The 25,685-nt window shown below is 39.6% G+C and overlaps 1 protein-coding gene across 1 annotated transcript in view; it reads left to right on the forward strand.

The window, feature by feature from the left end:
• Nucleotides 1-25,685, forward strand: part of lama2 (laminin, alpha 2) — a 287,962-nt gene that overhangs the window by 169,004 nt on the left and 93,273 nt on the right. Inside the window, exons 20-21 of the mRNA XM_052024602.1 lie at nucleotides 7,639-7,745; nucleotides 21,855-22,035. Coding sequence (XP_051880562.1) covers nucleotides 7,639-7,745; nucleotides 21,855-22,035 — 288 coding nt within the window. The remainder of the gene's footprint in view (nucleotides 1-7,638; nucleotides 7,746-21,854; nucleotides 22,036-25,685) is intronic.

Below are 25,685 nucleotides of genomic sequence, written 5' to 3' on the forward strand. Positions count from 1 at the left end.
TCTTCTGCTGGTTTCTAAAGTGCCTGCCAATTCTTAGATATACTATTCTTTTTCATGATTTTAAAACTCATAATCTAATGATGTCTTCAATGTCATTAGTTGGCCATGGCTGGACCATTTTTTCCTCATGGACTTTATATTTCACAGTGGAATGCATATTAGATTTCTGTAAATCTTAAATCTAGTTTCCCAGTCTCCCTTAATTAACATACCTCATGCCCACATGTAAAATGCTTTATTTAAGTTTGTAAACATGTTAAATTTAACTGTTATTCTTAATGTAAATTTATACTATTTTACAACTCTCCTCAAAAGAATCCTTTGCCACAAGATTACAAATTAACTTTGTCTCATTAAGTTCTGTAATAGTCTGATTCCTGGCCTGCTTCACCACATTTTTCTTATTCATTATAACACAAGAGCCATTCTGCCCATTAGGTCCATGTCAGCTCCCCAAATAAGCACTCTCAAAGAGTTGTTCCATTTCCTGTCAGTTCCATTCTGTCCTCCTTATTTCCTTGTGGCATTGCAACTTATTCTCTCTCACATGCCAATGATTCCCCTTTGATTCTTTTACCACTTAGCTAAACTAAGAGGTAGTTTACAGCAGGGAGTTAACCAACCAGCATGTCTTTAAGAGGAAACTGAAAGACCTGGTTGAAATCCACACAGTCACAGGGAGAACTCCACATGGACACTGTCTAAGGTTGGGGTTGAACCCACATCCCTGGAGCTATGAGGCAGCAGTGCTAACTGCTATGCCACTGTGCCATCCATGGGAAATAGTCTCAAATACATTCTGTGAAATTGTCCTCCAATTATTTTGACAATTTGATTTTCTTGGTCCACAAAAATTCCTTTTCCATGTTTATTACATTACCTTTACAAGTTCCTCATTCCTTGATTAATGGTTTTATCTATTAGAATCTCTACCATCAAGAGATGCATATGTGCTTACTGTATTTCATTATGTTATCTCTATCTAAACCTATTTTACTTTCTAATCATCTCAGCCAAAGTGATTGCTCATTATTTCACTTACTTAATCCTGTTATCAAAGCATCTCTGACCCACTCCATACTTTTTTTTTACTCTTTACAAGTATCTTCTGCCCAGAATACTTAGTTTCTTCCATTGGGCACCATACAACCAAGTCTCCATTCCATAGAATCCTAAAACATTACAGCACTGAAGGAGGCCATTCTGACTAATGTGTCCATGCTAGATAAAAATTGACTCCAGGTTCATCCCACTCCCCAGTTTTTGGTCCAGAACCCGGCAGGTTACGGCTCTTCAAATTGTAACCTCAGTAGTCTTTAAAGAGTTGATAAAGCTTTCTGCTTTCACCCACCCCTTCTGGTGGGGAAATTCCAGATAACTCCATTCATTGAATGAAATCCTCTCAGCAGTTATCCCAGATCTATGCCCCACGCCACTCCCCCATCCAAGTAATTGGCCTCTCTGCCATTCTTGATCAGCTTGTTTGGCTTCATGATGTTCTACATATAAATGAAATCTCCCATTCCTCACATTTGTTTAAAGAAACAATGCCAGTCTGGCAAGTTTCTCTTTTTAACTATAATTTTCCAGTGCTGGCAACATCCTTTCAGAATGTGTATCAGAATTATCTGATGTGCACTTGTGGTTCTTAATGCCCTCAATCAGGGCCATTTTAAAAAAAAGAACAATCACCTCATTATTGTGGGAATTCTTACCATTGGCTGTCTTTAAAGTGAGCCTACCATGAAATATCCTTAGCAGCTGCCTCTTTTAACTAATATTTCTTCAGTCTGCCAAATAGACTGTGATAAAATAGAATCCCTAATGGCATTACAGTCAGAACTGGATAGAAGTGCAGAGGTTTGCTGAAAGAGAGCAGTTGTGTCCAAAGTATCATCTAACTCATTGTTGCTTCAAAAAGTTCCCATCTAATTACTAACCTTGCATGTTGCATTGAACTCATCCTCAGCCTTCCTTTGGCTCTGTACTTCACACTGTCATTTGCTTCTTACACTGGCCACTGCATGTACTGAGTAAATTGCTTTGGCATGAATTCTGTAAGCATTCAGTTGAAATTAATAACTTGCGATAGTTCAGGAATTCAGTAGTTATGGGTTAAGTATATAAAAAAATAATAATGTTAAACATGTCATGAAGGCAACCAAAAATCAACATGTTATTAACTTGAAACAGGGTGCAAATAATGAACATTTATGAACATGGTATTTATGGAAAATAGTTTTCCTAAAATTTTAAAGAAAATGCTGCAAATGTAGTTGGGGCAAGTATATGTATATTAAGAGCAAAAAGGTAGCTAAGGAGAGAATAGGTCCCTTTAAGGATCAGTGTGTTGATCTATGGGTGGCACAGTAGTGTAGCAGTTAGCGCAACGCTATTACAGCGCCAGCAATCGGGGTTCAATTTCCACCACTGTCTGTAGGGAGTTTGTACGCTCTCCCCATGACTGTGTGGGTTTCCTCTGGGTGCTCCAGTTTCCTCCCACATTCCAAAGACATACGGGTTATAAGGTTAACATGGGTGTAATTGGGCGGTGCAGGCTCGTTGGGCCGGAAGGGCCTGTTACCATGCTGTATAAATAAAGTTAAAGTAAAATTAAGGTTAAAATGGATGAGGTCTTACAGAAATACTTCCTGTCTGTATTTACCATGGAGAAGGACATGGAAACAAGTGAGTTCAGGGGAGGGAACAGTGATTTCCTGGAGCCTGTCAACATTCTAAAAGAGGAGGTAGTGGAGGTTTTGAAATGAAGGTAGATAAATCCCCAGGGCCTGACCAGGTGTATCCTAGGATGTTATGGGAAACAAGAGAAGATTACTGAGGCCTTGGCAGAGATTATTGTATCATTGTTAGGCACAGTTGAGGTACCAGAAGACTGGAGGATAGCTAATATTGCGCCTTTATTTAAATTTAATAATGGCAGCAGGGATGAGCCAGGAAACTACAGGCTGACGAGCCTTACACCAGTGGTGAGAAAGTTATTGGAAGGGATTCTGAGGGACAGGATTTATTTGCATTTGGAATGGTAAGGACTGGCTTTGCTTTATGCTTGGGGGAATCGTGTCTCACGAATTTGATTGAGTTTTTTTGAAGAGGTGACCAAGAGGATTGATGAGGATAGAGCAGTAGACGTTGTCTACCTGGAGTTTAGCAAGGCCTTTGACAAGGTCCCGCATGGGAAGCTGGTCCAGAAGGTTAATACACATGGGAGTGTGTCAACAAATTAGTTACAAAATTGGCATGGTGGTAGAAGGCAGAGGGTGGGAATGAAGGGTTGTTTTTCAGATTGGAGGCCTGGAGTGGTGTGCTGCAGGGATAGGTGCTGGATCCTTTATTGTTTGTCATATATATAAATGACCTGGATGAGAATGTAGATGGCATGATTCGTAAATTTGTGGATGACACCAAATTTGAAGTGAAGAAGGTTGTCTTAGGTTACAACAGGATCTGGATCAACTGGGAAAGTGATCAAGGGAATGGCAGATGGAATTTGCCATCAGCAGAATCCCTTGTATCTCAATTGATGGAATTTAACTTGGAAAAGTGTGAAATGATGCATTTTGGGAAGTTAAACCAGGGCAGAACATACACAGTGAATGGGAGGGCCCTGGGGTGTGTTGTTGAACAGAGAGACCTTGGGGTAGAAGTACATAGTTTCCTGAAAATGGGAACACAGGTAGACAGGGTGTTGAGCAGGGCATATGGCATGCTTGCCTTCATCGGCCAAGGCATTGAGTACAAGAGTTGGGATGGCAATGTTACAGTTGTACAAAACATTGTTTATGCTGCTCTTATAGTAATGTGTGTAGTTCTAGAAGGATGTGCTTAAGCTAGAGAGGGTACAGAAAAGGTTCTCAAAGATGTTACCTGGATTCGAGGGCTTGGGTAGATAGATTAGAGATTGAATAGGTTAGGTCTGTTTTCCCTGGAGTGAAGGAGGGTGAGAGGTGACGCAATAGAGGCATATAAAATTATGAGGCATAGATGGACCAGTGTCTATTTCCCATGATAGAGGAGTCTAAAACTAGAGGGCATTGGTTTAATGTGAGAGGGGGGAGGTTTAAAGTGGATCTGAGGAGTAAACTTTTTCACACAAAGAGCAGTTGGTATCTGGAATGAGCTGCCAGAGGAGATGGTGGAGGCAGGAACAGTAAATATTTAAGAGGCATTGTGGCAGGTATTTGAATGAGCAGGGCATAGAGGGATATGGGATTAATGCAGGCAAATCGGCTTAGTATAAATAAGCATGCTGGTCGGCATAGATGTGGTGGGTCGAAGGGCCTACTTTTATGCTGTGGAACTCCAGGACTCTGAGTAATGCTCAACTTGAACTGTGTTTAGAGACTGCTGCAAAAAGGAACTGTTTTGAACATGTGGGTGCCAGAGTCCTGCTGTGTCTCCATGTCACGTTGAAATGTTCTGTGACAATAAGACAGCACAACTAGTCCAAACGTTAAAGCAGTTCTTTAGCATAAAAACACACAGGATCTGAGGCAATTGGGGCCATAGGTGCAATTAATTAGTGTACATCTGGTTGAAATAATTTGCTTGTGGTGCATTGAAGTTAAAAATCAAACAGTAAGTATGCCATGCCTCTAGTATCTTTTGTATTGGTATCTACTGATTTAACAGCATAATTTAATAGAAAGAGTGGCAATCACGTTCTTTCTCTATTGTCTGTGGTTATATTTTGAAAGCTATCCTTAAATCAGGAGGGCACAAGCATAGTGCGTTTTTCCACATAACCTTCCTTCTATTGTTGAAAAATTCAGAGCTTTCAGTTTCAAAAAAAAGTCACAAAAGAAGCCAACAGTAGCAATCAAATAGCTTAATTTTTTTTTGCTTTTTTTCTACGATTCCACTACCTAGAATTTCATTGTGTTCAAATCTCAGCAGGATTCACAGCTGCTTGAAGGAAGATGCTATTGTTCCATTTTAATTACTGTAGCAATATGAACATTAAAAATGCTAAGAACATTGTCCCATGTCTCAAATTACATCGCTGTCAAATGGAGCTAACATAAGCTGGAAGAAATCCATGTTATTAGAACAGAGCAAGTCTGATTGTGCAGAAGCCAGTTGTGACTTGCTTACTACATATCATATTTACCTTTGAAGATGATAAATAGGATTTTTAAATTAAGAGGAAAAGCCTTGACAGCAATAGAGCAACCAACCTTTCGTACATGCTTACCTATGCATCTTCCAGTCCTTCACAATGGGCCAAATTGAGCTGGATTCAGATTGCAGCTGATATTCTCTACAGCTCCCACTTCAGATGAGGAGGGCCAGCTGTGCTGACTCTCCATCCTTGGAAGTAAGACACTGGGGCATGCATAAGAAAATTACAAGAGACAGCAGTAGGAGCTGGCCCCTTGCATTTGCTCATATATCCAATAAAATCATGCAATATCTTTAACCTTGGTGCCACGTTCCTGTCCTAACCCCATATACTGTACCCTGAATCTACTGATATCGAAAAATCTATCAATCTCTGTCCTAAGTATATTCAGCAACTCAGCATCCACAGCTGTAGTGCATAGAGAATTCCAAAGGTTCGCTACCTTCCAGGTGAAGAAGTGTTTTCAGTCTTGAATGCTTCTGCCTTAACCCAAGAATATGACCACTGGTCACAAGATAGATCCTTGTTTCTGTCTCAGCAAACTCTGTAATGACATCATCTCTCAAACTTCTGAACACAAGAGAGCTTAGATCCATTTTGGTTTACGTCTCTCATTAGAAAATACCCTCATGACAGGGATCTGGTGAACCTGTACTGAACTCTCTCCTTCAGAAATATATTCTTCCTTAGGTAGGGAGGCCAGATATGTATACAATATTCCAGATGGGGTCTCACGAGGACCTCATATAATTTCAGCATGATGTCTTTACTCTTGTACTCAAAATCTCTTGCAATAAAGACCAGCATACTGTGTGCCTGTTTAATTTCCTTGCTGTAACACATGCTAACTTTAAGTGATTCATGTACGAAGGCACCTAGTGCTTCTGAGTGCCAGCACCTTCCAATCCTTCACCATTTAAAAAAATACTCAATGTTACTATTTCTTCTACTAAAGTGGATGACCTCACATTTTTCTACATCATATTCCATCTGCCATTCACATATCCTGCCTATATTCCTCTGAAGCCTTCCTGCATCCTTCTGGCAAACCACAGTGCAACCCAGCTTTGTATCATCTGCAGACGTGGATATATTATAACTGTTCCCCTCATCCAAGTTGTAAGGAGCTCCAACACTGATCCCTGCTGCACTTTATGTCACAGCTCTCAAATGCACTACATCCACTGGTTCCCCCATATCTATTATGCTAGTTGTGCAAAAAAAAAGGTTCTTATGGATTTGTCAAAGAGACTTCTCTTTCATAATTTCACATTAACTCTGCTCAATCCTGTTATTATTTTCTTTGTGCCTCCTTTTTCACATCCTTAACTACCACCTCTGTAGCAAGGCCTGGGTGGTGATTAGGCCTCAACTGGCATACCTCTGAGACCCTGCCTCTCGTGAAAAGACATGGAATCCCAAACCAGCTGAGCTCTTAAGTCCAGCGATGGAGCAGAGTGATAATTGTGTTGGAAGCTCATCACTAATGAAATGTAAACTGAAGTAATCCAAATTATGTTTGCAAGTGTGGATACAAATAAAAATTACTTGCTAATGGCAGTGAAAAGGTTTTGAAAGTACATAAGCTTAAGTACATATTCACTTGTCTAGGGAGGTGGATGTTAAATGATTTTTGAATTGTGCATATTTATTTATTGCATAAAATAACATTTTAAATCAAATTTTAGTAATTAGTTTAGTGAGCATAATGCCTGACCCTGGACGTTTGACATCTATGCTTGTTGAGAATCTTACACCACAGCTGTTAAATTTTCACATTCTCTGTTTCATTCCCCATTGCCACTAAATGTGTAACATCACTAATGGCAAAGAGAACTGACTGCACGAGACACCGAAGGCCCCATTTTTTTTCCCAACTAGTTACTGCTTGACCTCAGCTTTCCTATCCTAGTTACCCATAATTTAAGAATCAAAGGTTTCTACAGATCTTCTGTGGATTGTGAATGTCTTTGGCCAAAATATGTACATCATGATCGTGGCGTTTTAGCAGCCCTTCAGCCACACATGTGCAAGTGCACTTGTTTCAGCCACATTCCCTACTCATTTTCAATTTTCAGAGTATAATTCTGCAAAATAAATGTATAGAATTTCACATGCCTTTTCCTCAGCTCCTTAGTTGTGGTTACGTACTTCCAGCTTTTAACGTTCTTGGAACTGAGACCACTGAGTTCTTTCCTGAATTATGCAATGTACCAGATGTCATTTTGCAATGATGCAATTGCTGCAGCATAACCTGATCAGGGATGCTGCATGTTTCATTGAAGTGCCATTTCTGCTCATTTGTAAATGTGTTTTAACCTTCTCCTTGAGACATTTGTGACACAGGCTGCATAATTAGAAGGATCTGTGCAATAGCATTTGAACTTTGCTATGTTTATGGAAACACAAAGTATGAACTTTTAGTACTTGAATAAAATTATTGGCAAGTAATTTTAAGATGCTTAATTCATTTTTAAGTAATTCTTTTTTATCTCCAGCATGTGAATGCCATGCCAATGGATCAGTTGCCAAGCTTTGTGACAAACAGACTGGACAGTGCCAGTGCAAACACAATGTTGCAGGAAGACAGTGTGATCATTGTTTGGTATGTATTGGTAAATACACTGTAGAAATTCAGTCATTTTTAAAGAATATTTCTTGGATTGCTGCTTGATTTTTTTTGATCTGAAGGTAGACCAAGATGCATGTTCTTCACCAAGGTTACAGTTAAAGAAACAGAATGAAATTCCCAATTGGTCTGGCTCACATCGACTGGGCTTAGTGGAACGATTGAAGATATTGACGTGACCCATTTGTGCCAGGACCCAGCATTGCACGACAATTCTCCTTAGTACTTGGAAGCAGCAGGTGTTTTGTGATCCCTTCCAAGAACTGTGAACTGGAAAGGGTAGAGTCTACCCAGAAAGTGGTCCCTGTGGTGTGAGGCTAGATGATATTGTATTCTAGAATGCTGCCTAGTTCTTTTGGAAGGAAGAAGCATATGCAGCTTGTGGATGGTAAAACTGAAAGTCCACATTCATTTTATTATGGGACAAGGCCATTTTAACATTTTCTTTCATTTTCCTCTTTTTGTTGGGAAGCTGGGTCTTGCGTTTTCACACCCCCTTTCTCCCAGCAACCTGTTTGACCATCTCCTCCACTCTCTGACCTACCATCCTCAACCACAAATTTTCCGCTGGCTAAATGAAAAGCCAAGATCACAGAGCCTCTGCATAAACCTGCATACTCCAACAAGGTCTGCACTAGATGGCGCAATCCCAGTTTAAGCTTACACTGAATAGTTTGGATGTTAAACTGCATGTTTCAAGTTTGTTTTATCTGATATTTTAATTAAAATCAGATGAATGATTAACTATTACTAAATAGCACAGGGTCACATTTGATATGAGTGGTTATCTAATTGTATAAAATTGCTCACAGTAATTCTTAGGCCTTTGTAACAGCAGCAATAGTTACTGACTATTTAGCAGGTCTGTGTACATTTATGCTTACACTGCAACACTTAAATTGACTAGTGCAGAAACCCTCTGATTGCATTACAAAATTGAGTTTAAATCAAATTAAGGACCATGACCAAGGATTGTGATTTAATATTGGCACTGTCATTCTTTTTCTAACTCTCTCTTACTTAGTTACGTTCCCAATGGTGGTATCCAGCAGGAACTAGGCCTACTTTGTTGGCTCTGCTGAATGTGAAAATATTGCTGGGTATCATTTAAACAGTGCATTTTTAATCCTTAATTAAAGTTTCTTGTCTCAGAGGGTAGGGAATCTCTGGAATTTTCTGCTCTGAAGGTGATGGAGGCCAAATCATTAGATATATTTAAGGTGGAGATAGATAAATATTTGAAAGATAGAGGAATTGAGAGTTATGGGGAACTGGCACAGAAGAGGAGTTGAGGCCAGCATAGATCAGCCAGGATTATATTGAATGGCAGGATAAGCTTAAGGAACTAGGTGGGCCTACTCCTCCTATTTTCTTGTGTTCTTGATTAGTACTTAGCCTTAAGACTACAGAGAAGATACTTGAAGACACTTAGTGATTAAATGATTTAAAAAAAATACATTAACCACACTCCACTTTATTCTCGACTGCTTCATACATTCAAGTGATTTCTGTGCTAATACATTTAAATGTTGCAATATGAAGAATCAGTTTCTTAATTATGATCTTGCATTAAAATCTTATTTCTTTCCTTGGATCAAACAAATTAATCTTTTCAATTATGTCTTATGTTTCCTTCAATGTCACAAATTGTAAATCAATATTTTGTTTGTAACTGCTTTAAATTAGGAATTATGGATTTGGGGAAAAGTGATTTGAATTAAAAACAGGAGGAAGCCATTTCTCAAAGATTTTGTATACATACTGTCTGAATAGAAGATAAGATATTTAAGATAAGATATTATTATTTAATAGTCAAACGTACAGTATATCGAAACACACAGTGAAATGCGACCTTTTGCGTTACTGAGAATGTGCTGGGGGCAGCCCGCAAGCGTCGCCACTGTTCCGAACTGCTCCTAACCTGTACGTCTTTGGAACGTGGGAGGAAACCAGAGCACCCAGACGAATCCCACGCAGACATGGGGAAAACGTACAAACTCCTTACAGACAGCAAGGGAATTGGACCCGGGGTTGCTGGTGCTGTAATAGCGTTACACTAACTGCGACACTACCATGCCACCCCCTACACTATGCAAAGTGCATGAATAATATTTGACTTTGGTTGAATTAGCAGTTTTGTTTTGTAAATGAAAAATAATATAAATTCATTAATTTCATGTTTCCGGAGGGTAGTTGAGAGTAGACAACACAGTTTTAGGCCAATGGCTCTGTAACCAGACTGTTCTTTGTTTTGTTTCATTGCCCCTCCTGGTCAGAAGCATGAGGCCACCAAATTTAACCTTTTTTGTTTCTGTTAAATTTCAGTTTGTTTCAGAGGGAGAATTGTCTTCAGGATTAAGATGCAATGGAACAGTTTTTTTTCCTCTTATTTCCTGATGTGGGCTTGCCAAGCTAAGTAACTTCATTAGCCAAGATTCATATGGGCAACTGGTCCCAGGATTCTGCCAATGTTTCTATAAATCCTTGGGGTGCACAAATGCAGCTTCATAATGACTATTTTCCTTGAATTATTCCACATCCTTATGGAAAGTGGCAGATGTCAATTTTGCATCCATGTAGCCAGTTGAGGAGTTAATCAGAGAAACAGACTGAATCTGTTTTGTGCTGGCATGCACATTCATTTAAACTATCATAACACGATCAAGTTATGACTTGAAGTTTCTCAGCTCAATTATTCAAGGCAGGTAAGTTCATTTCCTGTTGTCTGTTCTGTTTATTTAACTCCAGATGAAAGGGCCCAAACAGTAAGTGCAGTCATTAAATTTTACAGTTATTATGTTCAATTTCCCTCTTTTGCTCAGAAATACACCAAATTAATACCACTGATGACAACACCATTTATTGATTTATCAAATGAGTTTAGCAAATATAAAATGCAGAAAATATTCAAATAGGTGTTAGAAAATAATGAGATACTTGTTAACAGTGAAGGACAATTTTTGTGTAAATTGAATGCGAACAATGGAAAAGGATGCAGATTATTCCTTGACCAAAGGAAATGACAGAATGGACTGTCCACGGTGGCATTGTTTACATGGAAAAATAATGCTGAACATACTGTTTCTGTAACCGCTTATCAACTGTTGGTATTTTATACTTTAAGGAAGTTTATGAAGATCCATAAATTTAGCTATTGTGCTTTAAAATAATTACCATCTTTCTTGGTTGTTCGATATTTCTCTTCTTTTAAAACTGATCATTTTAAATAGGGCACTTAAGAAGACTGATTCTGTTCACATTACGCTGCAACATATTTAAAAATGTTCAGTCCGCAACTTGTTTTAAATGGTTTGCTGAGGTCAGTCTCCCTTCTCTTCCATGTTTCTCTCCATGCCTCAACACAGTCGGGGCTTGGAGATCATGGATCGCCATGGAGATGGGGCAATACGGTAGTGTAGCAGTTAGTGTAGTGTAGTAGTCTCCCACATTCCAAAGACATACAGGTTAATAGGTTAACATGGGTGTAATTGGGTGGTGCGGGCTCGTTGGACTGGAAGGGCCTGTTACCTTGCTGTATAAATGGAGTTTAAAGTTTCTTTTTAATTACAGTGTACATTAACTTTGAAAGCTATTTTAAATTTACTTCAAACAGAGAAGTTACTAAATTGCAAAGCTTCATGTTAACACATGGTCTAATGCAGTAAAAATGTAATTCATTTTATGGATTTTAAATAGAGTGTGTAAGGATTTAATTACCTTCCAATGTGGTTTCACAGCTTGGGTTAGGTCATAAGGGTACCTGTGACTGCTGTCATGACCCCTACACTTTAGGGCAGACACGGTAGTGTAGCTGTTAGCATAATGCTATGACAGCGCCAGTGACCCGGGTTCAATTCCAGCCACTGTCTGTAAGGAGTTTGTACGTTCTCCCCATGTCTGTGTGAGTTTCCTCCGGGTGCTCCAGTTTCCTCCCACGTTCCAAAGACATACAGGTTAGGAAGTTGTGGGCATGCTATGTCGGTGCCGGAAGCGTGGCGACACTTGTGGGCTGCCCCCAGAACACTCTATGCAAAAAGTGCATTTCACTGTGTGTTTTGATGTACATGTGACTAATAAAGATATCTCTGGATTCAAGATACTCGTAGTTTCTTGGCAATTTCTCTAACTGCATGGAGGGAGTCCACCACTATTAATGCATAAAGTCCACTGCAATGTGAGAGGAAGGAGGAGCACGGATGTTCAGGGAGACAGCAGGGTGATCAGGAGCAGGCATTCTCCCCATCTCAGTTGTTTGAGCAAGTACTGACACAGATACTCTTATTCACTCAAGTATGAATCTGGCTCACAGGCCAGATTACTCTATTCTTACTCCTATGCTCCCCTTGCAGTTTAAACACAGTGGGATGGTCAATATAATGGAGAGAGACTGAAAATGAGTGAAGTAGAGAGGGAATCTAGGTGCTTTTGTTTATGAACACAAAAAATTAGCATGCAGCTGCAGTAAGTAATGAGGAAGGTAAATAATATATTGGACTTTATTGGGGGTTGGAGTTTAGAATAGGGAAGTTTCGTTATAATTGTACAGTGTGGGTGAGGCACCTGAAGTACTGTGTACAACTTTGGTCCCCTTATATAAGAAAGGATATCCAAGGACTGCAAGCAGTCCAGAAATTCACTTGGCTAATTCCAGTGAGAGGATTGTCTTGACACAAGTGGCTAAAAAAAAAAGTTAGATCTGTATTGTTTTGGAGTTTAGAAGAATGAGGAGTGTTCTTGTTGATCTTGGGGAATGACAGGGCATATATCGCGATGTTTCCACTCAAGTGAGAGTATTGAATGAGGGGACATAGTTATAAGATAAGGAAGCAGTCATTTAAAACTGAGAAGTGTAACAATTTTATCTTACATAGGGCAGTGTTTTTCTGGAATTCTATACTCTGAAGGTTGTGAAGAGTAGATCACTGGGATTATTTAAAGAGGAGATGGATAACTTTTTGAAAGATTGGGCAATGGAGGGCAAAATGAAATTGGCACAGAAGAGGAGTTGAGGCCTGGGCAGATCAGTCATTCTGTTTCTGGCAGGTCAGGCTTGAGTAGCCTAAAGCTGCTCCCATTTTCTTGTGACATGTATTCGAGATCTTTGCTAGGATAATGAGAAATGCAGTGTTATATTGTGATAGTTGATCGGCCACACCACCTTATACTCTGTTTCCCATATAGCTGAATATACACTAGAAAGCAGGTTCAGAAAGCAATTTCAGTGTGAAATGCATGATGACTTTAGTGAGTCTTGAGATTGGGAGTGCATTATCATGCTTCAGCAACTGTTAACAAGCTACTTGATTGGCACCTACTTAGTGCCAAAGGTTTAGACGGGGCGCAGTTTGTTAAGTGTGTCCAGGATGGATTCCTGACGCAGTATGTTGACAGGCTGACTAGAGGGAATGCCATATTAGATCTAGTTTTAGGTAATGAACCAGGTCAGGTGACAGATCTATCGGTGGGTGAGCATTTGGGGGACAGTGACCATTGCTCCATAACCTTTAGAATTGTCATAGACAGGGATAGGAGCAAAGAGGAAGGGAAGATATTTAATTGGGGAAAGGCGAATTATGAGGCAATAAAGCGAGAACTTGGGAGTGTAAATTGGGATGACATTTTTGAAGGGAAATGTACTATGGAGATGCGGTCGATGTTCAGGGATCTTTTGCAGGGTGTTAGGGATAAATTTGTCCCGGTGAGGCAGAGAAGGAATGGTAGGGTGAAGGAACCATGGGTGACGAGAGAGATGGAACAACTAGTTAGGAAGAAGAGGGCAGCATACACAAGGTGTAAGCAGCAAGGATCGGACAGGGCTCTTGAGGAATTATAGAGTAGCAAGGAAGGAATTTAAGAAAGGGCTGAGGAAAGCGAGAAGAGGACATGAGAAGGCTTTGGCGAGTAGGGTTAAGGAGAGTCCCAAGCAGAAGGATGGTTAGAGTAAAGGTAGGTCTGATTAAAGACAAAGGGTGGGAAGATGTGCCTGGAAGCTGTGGAAGTGGGTGAGGTTCTCAATGAATACTTCTCTTCAGTACTCACCAAACAGAGGTGTCTTGATGATGCTGAGAATGGTGTAGGTGAGCGTAATGTTCTAGAGTATGTAGATATTAAGGGAGAGGATGTGTTGGAGTTGTTAGAAAATATTAGGACAGGTAAGTCCCTGGGTCCTGACGGAATATTCCCCAGGCTGCTTCGTGAGGCGAGGGAGGAGATCGCTGAACCGTTGATTAGGATCTTTGAGTCCTCGTTGTCCACGGGGATGGTACTGGAGGGTTGGAGGGTGGCGAATGTTGTTCCCTTATTCAAAAAAAGTAGTAGGGATAGTCCAGGGAATTACAGGCTGGTGAGCCCTATGTCTGTGGTGAGTAAGCTGTTGGAAAGGATCCTTAGAGATAGGATCTATGAGCATATGGAGAAACATGGACTGATTAGGGACAGCCAGCATGGCTTTGTGAAGGGAAGATCTTGCCTCACAAGCCTGATAGGGTTCTTTGAGGAGGTGACTAGGAAGATTGATGAGGGTAGTGCAGTGGATGTGGTCTACATGGATTTTAGTAAGGCGTTTGACAAGGTTCCGCGTGGTAGGCTTCTTCAGAAGGTCAGAGGCCAAGGGATCCGGGGAAGCTTGGCCATGTGGATTCAAAATTGGCTTGCCTGTAGAAAGCAGAGGGTTGTGTTGGAGGGAGTGCATTCGGATTGGAGGGCTGTGACTAGTGGTGTCCTGCAGGGATCGGTTCTGGGACCTCTACTTTTTGTGATATTTATTAACGACGTAGATGAGGGGGTGGAAGGCTGGGTTAGCAAGTTTGCAGATGACACAAAGATCGGTGGTGTTGTGGATAATGTGGAGGGCTGTTGAAGCTTGCAGAGGGATATTGATAGGATGCAGAGCTGGGCTGACAAGTGGCAGATGGAGTTCAATCCAGAGAAGTGTGAGGTAGTATACTTTGGAAGGACAAACTCCAAGGCAGAGTACAAGGTAAATGGCAGGATTCTGGGCAGTGTGGAGGAGCAGAGGGATCTGGGGGTTCATATCCACAGATCACTGAAAGTTGCCTCGCAGGTGGATAGGGTAGTTAAGAAAGTTTATGGGATGTTAGCTTTCATAAGTCGGGGGATCGATTTTAAGAGCCGCAAAGTGATGATGCAGCTTTACAAAACTCTGGTTAGGCCACACTTACAGTACTGTGTCCAGTTGTGGTCGCCTCATTATAGGAAGGATGTGGAGGCGTTGGAAAGGGTGCAGAGGAGATTTACCAGGATGCTGCCTGGATTAGAGAGTATGGATTATGAGGAGAGACTTAAGGAGCTAGGGCTGTTCTCATTGAAGAGAAGGAGGATGAGGGGAGACATTATAGAGGTATACAAGATATTGAGAGGAATAGATAGAGTGAACAGCCAGCGCCTCTGTCCCAGGGCTCCAATGCTCAAAACGAGGACATGGCTTTAAGGTATTCAGTGGGAAGTTCAAGGGAGATGTCAGAGGCAGGTTTTTCACCCAGAAAGTGGTTGGTGCATGGAATGCACTGCCTGGGGGGGTGGTGGAGGCTGATACATTGGACAAGTTCAAGAGATTGTTAGATAAGCATATGGAGGAATTTAAGATAGAGGAATATGTGGGAGGAAGGGGTTAGTCTTAGGTGTGGTTTGAAGGGCGGCACAACGTGGTGGGCCGAAGGGCCTGTATTGTGCCTTATAGTTCTATGGTTCTATAAGCTTGAGTTTAGCCATAATAAGTATTGGTTTACTTGTGTCATTTCATAGCCTCCAGAACAAAAATGCAAAGCGATGGTTGGGTTTTGGAAGCCATGAACAAAGTGGTGACTGCATGTAAAGGAAAGGGCATCTAGCAGCTTGTTAGACGTAAATTTTACTGCAGGTTTCCCCTGATTCCCACTCTAAACTGATCAGTAAATGGAGCAAAATGACAAAGTTGCATGCCACAAAAATTATAGGACCTACAATGTGCCAATCACATCACAGCTCTGCAGTGTACTGAGGATACGCAAGTAGCAATAAGCAAAGTAAACTTAGTGTTGATGTGTTCAGTGCTTCCTGAAGTAACACCTAGCACCACTCAAAACTTTGTACTCATGGTGCATTTCTCATCAAGAACCCAAACTGGTGCAAGTTCTTTCTGCCTTTACATCTGGGAATAAAACAAATGAGGAAATTAAAAGCAAGGAAATTAAAGCTGAGGTTTTTCTTCAATTTTTAGTTATTGCATTTTGAATGAATTAGGAATTAAAAGTCTGTTTAAAGTTCTTTTGAAATCTTTTATTACTATTGGAACTTAGAGCTTTTCTCATCTCTCAGAAGCCTAGCTCAGGATTGGAAATTATTCATATCTGTTTGATCTCAGATTCTTGCTTTGATATTTGTGTTTTTTGATATTTTATTCTGTGGACTGTAAAGCCTAACTGTTGGTGGGATCACAAAAAGAAGGTCTGCATGTCATGTCAGTGCAATCCCATTGGTTCCATGTCACTTCGGTGTGACAAAGAAGGAAACTGCATCTGCAAGCCTGGCTTCTTGGGGAAGCACTGTGATCTCAGCATGCAGCTCCATGAACAGAAGTACCAGGAGGATATCCAGATGGCAAAACCCGCTGATTTCCCTCGGCGATGGTGGTGGTCGACTGGCATTGGTGGATGTCCACGTGGTGCATACAAACCTGCCACACCTTCTGCCAATGGGGTAAAAATGCATCATGCCTGTGTGCAGTGGTCTTCATAATTATTGTGTGGATTGAAAACTAATCACATCCCTCATTTGAGAAAATTCTCATCACAATTTTAAATGGAATTATCATAGCACATTTTTATCATGTTATATGTTGTAAAGATTTTACATTTGGTTTTGAACCAAATGCAAACTGATACTGTGAGATAGAAATGGCCATGTGCACTCCTTCTGCCTGTGGTATGTAATCTGCTTTGAGTTCAATTTCATTGACTTCAATTGTAGTATAGCATTAGCAAAGGAAATTAAGTCTTCTTCAGTGCCATTGGCGAGCTGCACAGTGCTACATTCAGTGAATTTGGACAAGATTAGCACAATTTCTATTGAGTAAGCTCTTACAATATTGCTCTGTTGGTGTGGGGTATGTTGTTCTGAAGTCAAGGATCATTATTTGGTACAGGAGTTGTAACTTTGTAATTGCTTCATCAACAGACTAGCAGGTGCATAAAATACATATTAAAGATCCATTCTTGGTATGTTATTCAATGTTCATTCTAATGTTAGTCTGAATTACTAACTATTGGTATTGGTTTATTATTGTCAGTTGTACTGAGGTACAGTGAAAAACTTGTCTTGTATACTGATCGTACAGGTCAATTCATTACACAGTGCAGTTACATTGAGTTAGTACAGAGTGCATTGAGGTAGTACAAGTACAAACAATAACGGTACAGAGTAAAGTGTCACAGCTACAGAGAAAGTGCAGTGCAATAAGGTGCAAGGTCACAACAAGGTAGATTGTGAGGTCAGAGTCCATCTCATCGTATAAGGGAACCGTTCAATAGTCTTATCACCGTGGGATAGAAGCTGTCCTTAAGCCTGGTGGTACATGCCCTCAGGGTCTTCTACCTGATGGAAGAGAGAAGAGAGAATGACCCGGGTGGGTGGGGTCTTTGATTATGCTGGCTGCTTCGCCAAAGCAACATCTCTCTCTTTAGACCCTCTATAGAATTATAGAGCAACAGCAATGAAGTGGCCAAAATTTCATTCATTCCCATTTTTCATGAATTACTATTCTATTAACTGTGATATTCTGGAATGAATATACGAGAATGCAAGAGTATAGGAGCAGGAGTAGCCTATCTGGCCCTTCAAGGTTGTGCTGCGGTTCAGTGTGAACATGGCTGATCTGCCACAGGCCCCAATTTCTCTTCTGTGCCAATTCCACATGGCTCTTAGTTCTCCTTTTTATTTTCAAAAATTTACCTGCCTTCCCCTGAAGTACCTCTGGAGTTCTTGCCTCCGCAATCCTTTGGGGAAGAGAATTCCAAAGGCTCATCACACTCTGCGAGAAGGAATTCCTACATACTTATATTAAATGGCTGCCTGCCCCGTCCCCCATTTTATAAATGTGTCCCCTTGTTTGAGACTCTTTACTAGTGGAAATACTTCAACATCTACTGTGTCATGCACCCTTGGGATCTTGTAAGATTACTCCTAATTTTTCTAAATTCCAAAAAATACAGGTCTAATTATTTTAGCCTGCTCATTCCAGAACTTGGCCTGTTGAATCTCTTCTGGACTGCCTGCAATGCTATTATATCTTTTAAATAAAACAGTCAGAACTATACATCGTACTCCAGGTGTGGCAGGCTTGGGGCCAAGTGGCCTACTCCTACTCCTATTTTCCTATGTCCTTATGACTGATTTTACAGTCTTTGCCATGGAGTACACTTGTAACAATACTTTATTTTTAAGCTCCAACCCCCTAACAGTAATGGCTAATATACCACGTCCCTTTCTAACTACTTGCTGCACTAAAATTCATGCACAAGAACACTGAGATGGCTCTGTACTTCACTCATTTGCACTCTGTCCATTTAGATAATAGTCTGCTTTCTGATTCCTCCTCATGATGTGCATGACCTCACACTTTCCTCCACTAAACTCATTTCCAAGTTTTCACCCTTGCACTCAGCCTAAGTATTATCCTGTTGCAGAGTCCAAATATCCTCATTGCACTATAAATAAAAGCTTCATAGAAATGCCACTAAAATGATTTTGATCATGTAATTGCTGATGTTTAGTCAATGAACGTATGTAGTAAGTGGTGATGTGAAGTTTAAAATGTAGTTTATTGTAGCAGATTACAGAATAAATAGTCATTAGCAAAAGTAAATTACCCTGAGAAGGAATAGCAACACGTTCATTTCAAAATACCATATTCTTCAATAATTGTTGCTATCTGTGAAGAAAATTGCAATGTTTGTAATTTGCATATCATTATTCACTGTCAAAAATGCATAATGTAGGAAGGACACTGGACCATTCCTGATTTTGGATGATATTCTTACCTCCTAATGAAGCGTGACTTGATCATTGCGAGTAATTAAAGAGGAAGTAGATCAATTTTTGAAAGATTAGGGAATTGAGGGCGATGGAGAAATGGTATGGAAGAGATGAGGCATAGATCATATCAACCATGTTCATATTGTATGATGGGGCAGGCTTGGGGGCCAAGTGGCCTCTCCTGCTCCTATTTTTCTATGTCCTTAAGACTGATTTTACTGCCCTTGCCATGGAGTAACAGCTGCCTGAAAAAAGATGATTGACACTTGATCTTTGTGTTTATGATTGTAGTTCAAATGCCACCACCTTGGGTTCTTAAAGGTATTGCTAGGGACTCTTCAGCAAGTGGTTCAGGAATTTAAAAAAATATATACATCTTGATGAGTTTGAATGTGCGCTCACTTCCCAGGAACATCCAGGACCTGAGTGCCAATCTACTCAGTGATGGAGCTGGTAATTTCTACCCTCCCATAACCATCAAACTGCAGTGGGATGCCCTTTTTCCACCTGCAGCTCGCAGGCAGCAAGTAGGTGAAGTTTGAATCTCCATAACAACAGGCTAGTGGTGTTTCCATTCAGTTTCTCTGTTGTGTGGTTTGAATTAATATCACCCTTGAGAAATTGTTATCTAAGGTTTGAGTTATGTTGCTTCTTTTTTGTTTACAATAATTCTGGGGAAATGCATTCATTTAAAAATGTATCACCTGCCACTAACTGATTTTGCAGGAAATTTTATTCAGTCTCACCAGAGTGAATAACTAACAAAGCAAGTGATTATAGGTGCCCTTTACAATCTAAGCTCTTCTAACATTTGTCACAGAAAAATCTGGCAATAATGAGATTCAAAAATTATTATATGTATTGTTCAGAGCTCATCCTTTTATTCACTATGCACACCATCTGGAGTGGTATGCATATGACCTATGCAGAATTTAGTGCTTTTAATTACATGAGCCATTTAAGCTATTTCTTTCTCAGCAAAAGTGATTTTAAAAGCTAAATGTAACATGCACATTTGGACGTTTCATTTATATTTTATATGACGATAAAAATGTGCATAAGCATTGAAGTGCTGTACTTTTGGATCATTAGTATGTTTAATTTTTGTTTGGAGAAGCAACTAAACTAATTTAAATATCTGAAGTTTTTGTTGATTGCAAGTTTGAAAACTAATGATTTTCATGGTGTGAATTGAATTAGCATGCAGAAATCTCAAAGGAATCAGGATGCCAAATTGAAAGCAAATATTAATGAAACACCAATTAAATGTTTGTTTAATGATTGATTCTGTTACCTAGAATGTTGTGCGGTTAATAATATACATGTTTCAGGTGTGACGTGAAGATGTGTGTAATACACTTGTCAAAATATGCTATCATATCTCCACTAAAGAGTACAAATGCATCAATTAATTTCATTAATGTACCACATTTATTTCCAGAGTTATGATGATACCAATAACATTGGGTGGGATTGTGGATGGCAATTCATAATGAAATCGCTGCTGTCTGCCCTCTGGTCTTCATTGTCTCTTCAACTTCCACATCTGTACACTGCAGTCATTTTAAATCCAGTAGTTTATGTTGTTTGTAATTTATATCTCCTAAGTGATTGCCATTGTGCCATGAAACTTAAAGTATGATTACCCAAAAGTGCACACTAGCCACTTATATCCATGTACATTCTCACAAGTATCATATGTACCCCAGTTGCACCTATCTCCTCAGTCTCCCACATAGGTAAGCAAAGCAGGTATTCTTCAAGTGAACCAGCAATAAAGGCAACATATAAACATATGAATAAAGGAGATATGAATTAGGAGCAGGAGACTCCTCAGCCTCTTGAATTTGCTCCTCCATTCAACAAGATCATGGCTGATCTGATTGTAATCTCAGCTCTGCATTTCTGCCAACCTCTTGGTTATCAAGAATCAGTCTGCCTTGGCCTTAAAAATATTCAGTGACTCAGCTTCCAGCACACCTTGTGGAAGTGTTCCAAAGACTCAAGACTCCATGAGAGGAAAAGATATATTCACCTCATCTCTGTCTTAACTGGGCACCTCCTTATTTTTGTGCCTCCTAGTTTTTAGATTCTCCAACCAAAGGAAATGTCTGTAAAGACCTGTCAAGCAGTTCCAGAGGACAAAATCACTGGGTGCAAGTGGGTAATAACAAGATTTTTAAGCAGTTCCTTTATAAAGCTGGGTGCAAGAATGGCAAAAAGTAAGCGAAAAGTGTGATTACTGCAGGAAGTAAGTACATTAGCTTCCTGACTTTTCTTTCAAGCAATTACTCTCGTACTTTCAGCTTTTCTATATCTATATGTGTGAATTAACAGCTCTGGGATGGAAATTTGCCCATGGTCACTTGGCATAAAGGCACATTACAGAAGCAATTGTGTTTTGCACTCCCTTTCCAAACTTGAATTAAATGGTAAGAAAATTCAGAAGCTGAAGGTTATAATGCACGTTTAGCACAAATAATACGGGATAAATTTCTGTCCTCTTGTTTCTGCCCATTTATACCTGCTTAATAATCACTCATTTTGCTTTTTTTCCCCATTCCAAGTTCCTGTATCTTCTTTAACAACAGAACAGCACACATCGGCGCGTCACTTCCCACTTCCACCAGTGGTTTTGCGATATGCAATTCCTTGGTCTTATTACTGGTTCAGTTTTTCCTACCTGTATGGGAGATTGAGGAAATGCATGCATATCTATATGTAAACAATGTGCTTCATCATAATTGAAGTTCTATTAACACATTGGTTACAATAGTGGGCAGATAATGACCAAACACATTAATCCTTTATCTGTCAAAATCACCAGCAGTAAAGTTATACACATTTCTCTCTTTAAACAAAGGCATACTTCTTAAACAAAAAGTATGGTGCTGGTTCATTGCAGTTTCAATTCAATTCCTTTTTTTAAATTTAATTGTGATTCATTCCACTGACTAATTGTGTAATTCCATATGGTGAACTGCATATCCCAACGCTGAAAATTAAGATTCTGGTTTTGCTAATCTTTGATACATTTTTACTTGTGTTTTACAGAGTGAAACTTACTATCTGCATTCTTCAAGGGGCTGTGTTCCTTGTAATTGCAATTCTTTCGGATCAAAATCATTTGACTGTAATGATAGAGGACAATGCAAATGTCAACCTGGAGTGACGGGTCTGAAATGTGACAGATGTGCTGTTGGCTTCTACAACTTTCAGGAAGGGGGATGTGTCCGTATGTAACTTCATTTAATTATTTTTTCAGAGATGCATTATGTACAACTAACATTATAACAGATTTGGAGGTTAATAGCTCAATGCTCCAATCATTAAGTTATTAAAAATAAATGCCATTTAACCAAACCAGAATAGTTCATAATGTGTTTGATTGGAACTAGTAACTGAAGCTGTGCAGTCCTTTAAAATAGGCCAGTTAGGTAACAGAGAGTAATGGAATCTTGCAATAGAAATGTATATTGGATTAAGACCAGTGTTCTTACAGTGGATAAACACCAACACTGAAAGATTGAGCCAAATGTTCTGCTTCTCTTTGCAAATCTGTAGGTTTGTTTCTGTAGTTAATAGGTTTTTTTTGTAGACTCGGCTTTTGATCTGGGATTGTTGCCTTGAGAGCAATTATGAAAGGTTAAGAAAATGTGCCCAATACTAAGGGTTATCTTAACAGCTAAGGATCAGATTGTGGGTCTTTCCTTTTGTTGAGGAAATATTAATGGAATCTGGAACCCAATAAAGGAAAAGAGCTACAGTTTGCTTTAGAAAGTGACTCATTTCCATAAATACATTATGCTTAATCTCTAAAACTTCATGGTATCAGAACTTCTATTCCTTGAAGGTGCTATGGTTTGGACCAGTTATTTTAAAATGGTTTAAAATAAAATTCATGAGTAGAATGTCCAAATTGTCCTTGATGTCAAGAGATTCACTGCAATGGAAAGTACTTTGATGTATTTCTTCCATTTTGTTAAAATGCTGCTGTTTAGAGAAATGTTCTTGTTTCTTTTAGGGATCAATTACTGTTATCAAATAATACAACCACTATTAGTAATGCAAAGTTCCCAGAATCTATCTGATGGTGGCCATTCTTGAAATATTTGCAACTGTAGTTGTGGATAGCTCCCAGTATAAAGGTGTACAATAATGAAACACTAAACGTTTAACCTGGTAAAGGAAAGTCAAATAAAATTAAGTAAAATTGGTTTCAAGCTTTGGGTAAATTCTACAGTGAATCGCAAACACTAATAGTAACCCACTTGGTATGAAACTTGAGAATCACTATTTTTTTTTTCCATTTCCCAGTTCCCAAGTTACGATAAAATTAAGTTATAACTAATACATTGGACTTGTTGGAACTAATTTAAGCAGCTGCTGGTAGGCCAGATGTCGCTTTGTCTTTACCATCTAAGTCTCCAGGTCCAGGTACATAACCAAGGATGTGTTTTGAGCCATCAGGTGCAACATTCTTCCACAAGCTGTAACCTCATGAACCAGAACACTCATCACTCTACCATTACCATCAAGTTAGAGGACCAACCTAGATCCAATAATGACCATGAGGGAACATTACCAGGCTAAACTAAAAATCTGGTGCCAACCTACTAAAGTTTTAGCAAAGAATTACATGCTAAGCAACGTACTAGAAATCAGTGGGAAACCATGGAAAAATTCCCCAGTGGCTGAAGTCATATCTAGCACGAAGGAACATGGTTGTGATTTTTGGAATTCAGTTATCCACACCCAGGACTACTTCAGAGCAGTGATCTGGATTCAACCATCTTCATCTGTTTTATCTCTCTCGTACCCTGTCTCTCTTGCACCCTCATTCACTCATACTTACACAGTCTGAAGTGGGATATTCGCTGATTGTACAGCATTCAATTCTCCGTGACAATAATGAAACAGTTTGTGTCACCACACAGCAAGAACTGGCCAATATACAAGTTTGGGATGAGAAGTAGAATGTTCCATGTGAATGCCAATGATCAGCTCCATTGAGGGAACCTAGCAACCTATTCTTAACATTAAATTGTATTGTCATTGCTGGGTACTCCATCCACTATCACTTTTTTGGGGATCATCATTGACCAGAAACATGACATGACCAGCTACATAATTACTGTGGCTACAAGAATATCTGTTTTTGTGTGGAGCTTGGAGCCTGTCATCTCCAAAATGGAAGTGATGGCAACACTGTTTAGAAACCAGTGGGCTCTATAATGAATTCACATCTCAAACTTTACATTACACCTCGTGTTGCAGTTGCCATTGTAGCTTAAGCAACAGCCACACACTGAGTGCTGTGGTAGAAGCTGAATCTACTGCCATGCACAATCAATCTGCTTGCTTACCTACAGGTCCATTCTAGAAGGAGCCAGCAATGTAGAAGTACATGTGTGCAGTTATCTTGATGGCCACTGGTATTGTGATTCTTGCTCTGTACCTTAGGCTGCAGATGTGAGTGAAACAGGTGACAAATTTCAGTGAGAATGTCCATCTTGAAGTGCAGATTTCTCCTGCACTGTTCCTCACTGCAGATATGGTAGGAGTACTGTTCGTACTGCTCACCAAGAGGAATGCCTAGCAATGGACCCAGGTCTGTAATTAACTGGTTTGAGCAGGAGGTCCACAGTTTTATAACCTGAAACAATTACAGCAAAGTAACAAGCACTTCTAGAACCATATCAGCAACCAAAAAAAAACTACTTTGTAATTAGTCAGTCTTCCTTTTAAGTGGTACTAGAATTGGGGGTGGGGGGGGGGGGGGTGGGGAGTGGTTATTTTTTTTCTGCATACAATGTGTGTTCCAAGGCTTTGGAGAATTTGGTTGAAAATGTTTGGCTCCAAGATGGCCAAGCTGGTGTCAAATCATTATTGCATGCTGATTAAAGCCATGATCTGCATACTTTTGGCAGATATTCATTTCACGTGTGCTGACACCCTCATAGATCAGACATTCTTTTGGACTTACTCCACATACAACATCATCTCTCACCCAAATTGTTATGAATACCACAAGAAAAATAGTGAAATGAGGCAAAATTTGAAACTGTAGTGGAAACTGAAAGAATAATGCCCCCGGCTCTCCCAGACCAAAGAGATGAGGACAGAGTATTGATGAAAAGGTTCTGGCAGTGATTTCATTCTTCAAGCCAGCTGTCTCTTCAATTTTGTTGTTTTCCCAAGCTTTTTGCCAAGCCATTAGAAGTAGGGCAGGAGATTAGGAGGCCTCACGTATAATTATGATCATAATATGATATAATTTTTGTGCCATAATTGGGTTACATTACAAAAATAGTGATGGGAGTGGTGAATATTTTTAAGTGTTTCTTTACCTGAAGTAGATTAGATAGGAGGAAGAAAATGCATCTGCAGTTTGTTCTGAAATTACCTGTTATGTTGCTTAATGTGTGCAGATGGTATTTGTCCTTTTCATTCATTAAAAAGTGCTGTCAAGCATTGAAGTGAAGAGATCCACAGATCAGAAAAGAGGTTAGCAATAAAGAGCAATTGGCTTGAAATTAAGCTACAGGATAAATGGAGTTGTTTCAAATGTATTATTCTGCTATTTTAAGAGGAATTAACAACTTTATCATAAGTGCCTTTGTTAAAAGGCAGAAGGAGGAATTTTAAATGTATGTTTTTAGCATTTGATCGCAATTAACCAGCAACATAATTTGAAGATCGAGGAATATATAGCATTGTAGAACCATAAAAGTCTGAGCTTCAGGTGTTCAGGTGCAAAATTACATTAACAATGTTGAGGTTTCTAGGCTGTGTTGGGTGCTTGGATAACACTATATTATAATATGGAGATTAATGGATACCTTATTGTATTGCAAGGTTTCAGATGACTTTGTAAATCATTAT

The sequence above is a fragment of the Pristis pectinata genome, chromosome 10 (assembly GCF_009764475.1).
Source record: "Pristis pectinata isolate sPriPec2 chromosome 10, sPriPec2.1.pri, whole genome shotgun sequence".
In the NCBI taxonomy this organism is placed as follows: Eukaryota; Metazoa; Chordata; class Chondrichthyes; order Rhinopristiformes; family Pristidae; genus Pristis; species Pristis pectinata.